Below are 8,381 nucleotides of genomic sequence, written 5' to 3' on the forward strand. Positions count from 1 at the left end.
CCTGGTTCTGGCTGACTTAAGTAATTAGGCACAACCTAGTTTGCGTCAGTACTAACCATCTATATATTACTACACTGGCAGTTCCTTCATATTATCCAATCTACAAATACAAAGTGTATATACAAATACAGTTCATCACAATTGTATCCATTTCCATAAGCATCTAATGTAAACAACATTTTACCAGAGCACTTTTGCAAGGTGCTATTAGACATAGCACTGATATATGCTGTCATTCATTATGTTGTTTTCTGTTTCTCTCCTTTGCATCAATCCAGACAATATTAACATTCAGAACAATCACTGACCAGTCTCATTTCAGCACCTTTTGTGCATGTTGCCAAGCTCTGCAGAATGCTAAGAATAGAACAGAAGGTGTTATTCCCCACCAAAGGTGATCTTTCAGCCAAAACAGAGATCAGCATTAGGGCTTTTCCTAAAGAAACTACATTAGACTACAAGCCCAGGCATTTGCTATTATGAGATTGGTATGATTGTGTTTCACACCCCCCTTCATTATAAATCCATTTGGCATCCATTCTAATAACCAGCATATCATCAGAAAAGAATTATTTGATGTTCCTGTGGATGTCATATGTGCCTTGTACTTTTAGAGCACTTCTATTGTATTTCAATGTTAATTATCTTTCCAATTAATGTACTGCATAATGCTGCAATATAAAATGTGTGCATTTTGTAAATGAGAAAATTGAGCTCAGTTCTGTCTGCTTTGATCCCATTGTACCTTTATTACAATTCAGTACCAGAATTCTTTTCCGTTGGGTTATTGACACCCTGAACACACACAAGGGAGCCATCTCTTGCATTGGAAAGATACATTTATGCTTCTCTTTTCCAAGAAGACCTCCAACTTCTCTTTTTCAAGATCATTTTAATATACTTTCCTACTTTATGATTGTTACTGAGCAGATCATAAGGGAAATGGAGATGACAAAAGTACTAATAGAGCAGCATATAGCAGTTACCATAATATAGATACCATAAATACTTAAAACTGCTAGAAAATTTAAGTGCAAAACAAGTCACCAATAAAAAAATAAAAATAAAATAAAAGCCTTTAGTCAGGGAGTAAAATTTTTCTTCTTTGAAAGGCAAATGATCCAACATATTCTTTAATGTGTTAAAAACACTTTAAGTTTTACTGCTAAGTTCCATAATAACTTATGCATAATAGGGAACATGGATATAACATACAAAATAAAAATGGAAAATGTAAAACCGAAACTGTTGTCTATGCGTATGTCTGAAAGAATACATGACTGGTGATTTTCCACAACGAGGAGTTTAATTTTTCTGTTGGGTTTGATTCTTTATGTTTAACTGCTGACAAAAGCCATAAACACTATGGGCTATTGGGTTTGACCTTCAATGCCACAGTCTGAAAACATTTCACAGTACTTTTCCATTCTGAATGTGTTTGAGGAAGGTAAAAATTCTCCCTTTCTCTAGTGACATTACATTTAGCTTTCATCGATGCTTTCATTTTTAACAGAACAGAAACTAAAACACACAGAAAGCTGCAAAACAATCAGCTGCCCCTCACACTCAATAACCTTACATTCAACACACTTTAATGCTCATTCTTAGCTTGTAATCACTGTGTGTGTATGTGCTGAGGAGTGTCTGCAGATTAAGAATGTAAGAATGCCATTTATAAAATACTATTTCACATGGCTAAGCAACCTTAGCTTAAATAACCTTGCTGATCTAAAGGTGTAAAAATGTAAGAGTACTCTATTTAGCATCTTGATACAGGATTTTCTCTTGAACTGTCCTGGAATACTTCAGAAAAATCTTAAATGGAGAAAGATGGCAGCTTAAGCAGATAGACTGCCTATTATTGGTCATGTAATTCATGCAACCTACTTTACTACAGATTAATACACCTTTTCAACATCATCCTCAATCAGAGCTTTTTGAATTTCCTTTCATGTATTTCTTAGCAATGACACTAACCTACTGTTCCAGAAGTGCCTATAACAGCTGAGGCAAATATTTGAGGAACACAACTGTATTTTCCACTTATATGGATCTTGGGATTAGTTTTAAAAGCTTCATCAACCTCTCTTGTTTGGTATTAACACAGTTCATTCTGATTCGGTTTGGTTTTGCGTTCTACTTTGTTCTTCAATCCTCACTCCAACATCCATGAGCAACTTCTGCCCCAGGCAATTCCTTCAATTGCTTAGAATTAGAACTTCCACTATTCATATTCAATATTCATGCCAAATGGGGTAGAAACTTTCTACCTTACAGAGAAAGTGGCAACAACAGCAACAAAAAAACCCACTTCTGAAATTTCATTTTAAACTGAAACACTACACTTTCCAAATCTGAAAATGAAGAAGACATCTCACAATTGGTTTAAAAAAATCTCTTGAAAGATCATTTCCAACCTACCAAACACATCTCCAGTGGTTTCAGCAGGTTCAGCTACTGCATATAAATTTCACACAGAATCATGGTTAAAAATCAGTTTTAAGAAACAAGAGAAACCAGTAAAGTCAATGATACTATAACTGTATAAGTGAGGATTGCTTGTGCAGGACAGCACAAACATATTTGCAAATTACACAGATTTTCAAAACTTTCAGATCAGGTATTGTTCTAATTTCTCTTTGATTACATGAAAGCGAACAAAAAGCAGCCTAGATGTTAGACTTCTCCATAACGGAAGCTCAGGCCTTGCAATACACATCGTATTTTAGCTTCGCTCCCAGCTTGGTTCCTTCTAAGCATACTTTGAATTTGGCATCCATTTCCTGATTCTGAGCTTCGGTGAAAAGATTTTTCCAGTCCCCAACAACACCTGGAATATAAAGAAAAGTAAAATTATAGCCTGGACTGTAAAAAGAAGGGAGTATGGTTTGAAACAAACAAAATCACACCTGTTGTCATATTTCAGGATAGCCCACTTTAAAATAATAATAATAATCTGACCAAAGAATACACTCTGCTGCTTTACTTTCAGTGTCCTTAAGAGAATGTGAAAAGAAGTGGGAAGCTACTGGTCTGCCTTGTGCCATACACAGTTGCAGAAGTCTATAAGAGATGATCAGCAGCTATGAAAAGAACTCAAAAAGTTCAAAGATGTGGCATTTAACTGCAAGAGAGTAGTGAGCCACAACCAGACACTACCCTAAGCTGCAGTCTACTTCTGATCTGTATTTTGGAGAGTTCACTGCCTGAGGTATTCTGGGTCTACAGCTCTAACGTGATCTGTGGCTAAAAGGTATGGCTTAACCTGTACAGTGTCTGGATTCAACAAATTGAGTGAGGTTCCTAGGCAACCACAAAGGTTATTTAGGAAATCCATGAAGAAAAGAAATCTTTGGAGGTACTTCGTACATCAAGTGCCAGGCTAACCCCAGTAGTCAAAATAAAACTTCTTGCTTTAGTTGGTGCTTGCTGCATACCACAACTGAAGTGTGTGCTACCTAGAAGGCACTTCTGCTAACCACATTATACAGGGCTTTACTGAATGATACTGGCCCTTATGATGAAATCAGCTGATAGTATTCTGACACACCATCAGTGTTTCTTAAGTTCCAACCCTGAAAATTATACATAAAAATTAATCACTTACTTATCCAAATCCATTCGTCCAAGATGCAGTGCTACCATTCACAAACCTTGCAAAATATGCTGCTTGTTTACTGAAAACAAATTTACCTTTGCGGAAAAGAACTGTGCCAACAGCACCATGAGTCTCCTGAGCCTTGTTCTTCATTGCCTGGAAAGTAGCCCTGTCTGCAATGGACTGGATCTGCTCCGCTGTTGGGGAGAATCCAAAGAATTCTGCTATTTGCTTTACACCAGAAGTCAGATTCTGAAAATAACGCAGTGAGAGGGGGTCATACTATATGCTTCCTCTAAAAAAGGACCTACCCACTCAGGACACATATGGCCATCACCTGCTAACACTATCTTCCTTCACAATACATTTTGCGTGTTACGCTGGAGCTCAATTTTCATATAGCCAGACTCAACTTGTTCCTAAATGGATAATTGATTTTGCTTTCAGAAACCTGTACTATTTGCTTCTAATTTCAGTAGGTTTCAGGAAATGGACTCAGATGTGTCTTGACCATCAGTACACAGCAGCTGCTTTACCTCTTTCAGGTCTTCATATATTACGATCATAGTGTTCTCATCCTCAATGTGTTTGTTCCAGGTGACTGCATGGTCAAAATAAGATCCCCAGCCAACTATGAAGAGAAAAAAACATCAGTGTGATCCCTTTTTACTACTGCATACTTATTTTTCTCTGAAGGATTGCTTTCTGTGACCCACCAGTTATGTCCATGAAGACAAACAGAACAGACTGTTCTGGTACCGCTGAGGTGGTACCATACTGTCTGTCAGAACAGTAGAGATTTCCATTGGACTTTTGTAGGTAGGTGGCTTCCACACAGAAACATGTACTTCCTATGTGCTTCCCCTCCATTTCTACACTGTCATTAAACATACATCTTAAAAGCCAAAGCTACACATCAACCTAAATCTAAAATCTAAGTTCCTTACACAGTTTTTGGCATCACATATGGGAACACGTGAGGTAAAGACAACACAGTCATTCCATTACCACCATTTCAGAGCTGTAGCATTACCTCCATTACTTACTGACAGGATTTTGTCCCAGTGCCATTGTCAAGCTGCCAAGCAACTCCCCTTGCTTAGAAGAGCAAAATATACAGAAGCAAAGAATCTTTTGGGCTTTCTCCCCATTTTTGCATTCAACTGTCTCTTTCATCACGAGGTATGGCCACCAGTAAACTAATTATGACACAGCTGTTTTCCCACTGGTCCCATTGAGTTGTTTTCAAGTATTTTCTTCTGTTGTTTCTTCAGCTACGTTCAGTAACTATAACCATACCTTTCCCATTCATGAACTCTGAGAAGAACTCATCCCAGGAGCTGTAACTGGGGACACTTGGCACATTATTGTGGAAATGGAAAAATGAAACAGCTGTATCTTTAGGGTTTCGAAACAACACTAGTATCTGGAGTGGGAGAAAGAGATCAACAACTTCAGATCGCTTATTTCCCCTGGCAACCAAAATGACAGTAAAACCAAACACTCTGCAATCAATAACTTACCAGGGACCACAAAATATTTTCATTATTAGGTAAGGCATAGAGAATAAATTTATAACATGATCATAGTAACGGCTTTGTTACCACTCCTAAGAGTTGCCTATGGTCCTGAAGCAAATGTAGAAAGGAGTAGTTGAAAAAACTGTAATACTGTCATGGAAAGCTATCTCATAAATACCTAAGACCTGGGAAATGTGTAAGAACCATTCACCATCCCACAGGTAGGAAAAGCTCCACTTGATTCTCCTTTGGGAAACCACAGCTGCTACAATCATCTCCCATTTTTCAAAGCACAGCAACAATGTATTTGAAATCCTAACAGACTACAGTCCTTGCAGAGCGTAAACACTTCTATAAACAAGATATATGTAAAACAGGAAAAAATACTCCTTGAACAAGGCTAAAACCCCTATTCCTTAACCAATTCCTCCTTTCATGTGTGGTACATTTCCTAACTGCTATGTACCTTTCATTGTTTGGTGGCTTGGAACCAGAAATATTGAAGTTTTAAAAATGTGACTCTGCATGGAGACAGTCAGTGTCTCAAGAGGTACTGCTGTCACATTCATTCCCACCATGGCTGTATATAGACAAGAGTATGGTAAAAGAGCAAAACATGACACCTCAAATATTTTTTGAGCACTGTGACAGCCTCTAGATCAGCTCTTTGTTTATGTATCACTAGTGCTTTTGTGCTAAGGTGGTCCAGAGGTCATGAGATTCCCATTCCCTCCAAGTTACTTTCCCTCAATGACAGTTGCTTGGGTGCAAGAAAAGGATGTAGCTCCAAATAATAATCAGGCATGAAAAAAAAAAGAAAAAAAAAAAAAAAAGCCCACCTTGGCTTTGTTCTTGAAAATAGACTTGGGGAGGAAATCATAATTCAGATGCGTTGCCAAAATCCTTGGAGATGGAATCTGCTTCATCCTCTTTAGAAATAAACAGAACAATAAGTGAGAACAGGTTTATTACACGGGCGCAGCAACAATCTGCAAGCTTTAGTTGCCTGCGTGAAGCAGCTCCTAATCAAAAGGCATTACTCATCCCAGATTATCCTTTTTTACCCTCTCAGGAGAGATATCTTTACTTGCTACATGACTTCATTTTAATAACTTGTGTGTGGGGGCGCAGGACAGAAAACTGAAGTAGGTTCTCTTCACTAACCTGATATTTATCTGGATCTCCACATTCAATAAACGGTAGCTCTGCGCTTACAAGTTTACGCTGAATAGTTGTAAATATCAAATCATTTAAAATCTGGATAAGCCAGTTCACACCTGGATCAAGAAACCCAGAGAACAAAACAAAATATATGAGACGTTTATGTAAAATCTCAGACCCTTCTCATTACATGCCTTAATTCAGCATAATAGACAATAATAGTCATCAAATTTCAGATTCAAATGGGATTAAAGCTCTCAAATGACTATAGACAAAATAATGTTTTCTGTTAACAAGATCCTCAACAGCTTCTTAACTTCTCAACAGCTTCTTAACTTGGCTCACTTACAACTGATACATGGAAAGCAAGAGGAGTAGAACTGACACAACAATACATTTAACATATATTTTAGTATAGTCATAAAACAATCAGTGACAGACAATGAAGGCAGCTTTCCTGTTGTTTACAGACAAACACTTGGGAAGTGTCCAGGTAGAAGAATGAAGGAACGAGTAAGGAGTTTCATTCATCTGTCAGAATTCTCTGCCCCTCTCCCTGCACTGGGCTGAGGATGAAACAGCTGCCTATTCAGCATTACCAGCAGTGCTTGTCCCAAGCTGTGCCTGTTGCTTTCTCCACAAAGGGACTGACAGAAGAAGGGCTAGAAGAGCTGCAACCCACCAGACACCTGCATCTTTCCCATTGGAAAAGACCTTGCATTGAAGCCCTGCCATGCATGATGGGCTGGATGCCAGGCCTGCTGGAGCAGCACACCTTCACCCCGTGCTCTGTGTCCTCCTGCAGCTGCTTTGTGTTGCCCTCAGGTTTCCCAGAACTCTATGGATGCCCCAGTGACAGCTGGTGGGAGAGACTGAGTTCAGATCAGAACTGACCAAAACAAAACCATAGGAACTGACCATGCTCTTCACTTCGCTGGATGAGATCTTGGCTAAGGGCTTTCCTATCAGAGGTCAATGCAAGCACACCAGCTGTGTTAGTTCACTGAGTTCCTCCTCTAGACCTATGCTTTCTCAGTAGCTCTTAGCCACTGCTGCTTAGGTCTCAAAGTAGAAACACATGCTTAGAAAGCATTTCCTCCATTATCAAAACCAGGCCCTTCCTTGTAAGCAAACATGTCACACAAGACATAACACTGATCAAAATCAACTAGCTGGTATGCTGGTTGGTCGCAGAGTATTTTTTACCCTCACCACTCCTATTGCACCTTTCTCCCTTTCTGCTGACCTCTGACTACAAGGTTTTTAATTCCAGTTTGCTATAATCTATTACGTTGCAATTACAAAACAAAATACAACAATGATACTAAATGTAATGCCAAGAAAATGCTTATTGTCTTGCAAGTAAAGATGGTGCATGCTGCCACGTTCTACTCCTTAGGGTCTAATGCATAATTTTATTGCTTCTGAACATTACACTACATTATATTACTAATATGCTTTTCAGAATGCAGTTTATCACACTGGTAAAGGCATCTTGTTCCAGTGATAAATAAAAACTATAGTCTTTACTGTCACGTCTACAGCCAAAAATAGTTTTGAATGCTAAAACATTTTGTCTTTTCAGAAGTATAAATCATGTTAAAAACCAGAACAGATTGTATAATTAAGATAAAGCAGGAGAAAAACCTGCTGCCTCTGCTTGTATGAGGATAATGAGCATTTCTGTTACAACGTAAAGCCATAATTAATTTGTTATTTCCCTCCTTATTGTGTCAGCTAATTAGATACAGTACCACAGACAACAGCAAGTAATGTATAATGTATTCACCGCATTTGGGGTAAGACACCAGCACCACATCATCTCTTCTGACTTCCATGTTCTCCAGGGCTTGGAAGGTCTCTGCACTGCACACTGTGACCGGATAAGGAGTCCCCCGGTAAGAGAAGAGCAGCTCCTTCAGGGTAAACCCTTCAGACTTCGCCACTGCTTTATTCATTTCATCTACAAAGGCTTTATTCTCTTCAGCCATGCTTCCCAATTTCTGCTGGGACATGAAACCGCTGATTTAACACCAGTGTGCGCCTTTATATATACACCAACCAGCCGCAGGAGGCAGCGATACTCAATGACAGGCAGCCCC

At 38.8% G+C, this 8,381-nt stretch overlaps 1 protein-coding gene across 1 annotated transcript; it reads right to left on the reverse strand.

The window, feature by feature from the left end:
- Positions 1 to 726: 726 nt before the first annotated feature.
- SULT6B1 (sulfotransferase family 6B member 1) lies at positions 727 to 8,216 on the reverse strand. Its single transcript, XM_032443548.1, has 6 exons — positions 8,069 to 8,216; positions 5,958 to 6,047; positions 4,898 to 5,024; positions 4,135 to 4,229; positions 3,694 to 3,850; positions 727 to 2,830 (listed from the first exon to the last, which is right to left on the reverse strand). The coding sequence occupies exons 1-6, from the start codon at positions 8,099 to 8,101 to the stop codon at positions 2,700 to 2,702; spliced, it is 633 nt and encodes a 210-aa protein (XP_032299439.1). The 5' UTR covers positions 8,102 to 8,216; the 3' UTR covers positions 727 to 2,699.
- Between the last annotated feature and the right edge of the window lie 165 nt (positions 8,217 to 8,381).

Source organism: Coturnix japonica, chromosome 3 (genome assembly GCF_001577835.2).
Source record: "Coturnix japonica isolate 7356 chromosome 3, Coturnix japonica 2.1, whole genome shotgun sequence".
Taxonomy (NCBI): Eukaryota; Metazoa; Chordata; class Aves; order Galliformes; family Phasianidae; genus Coturnix; species Coturnix japonica.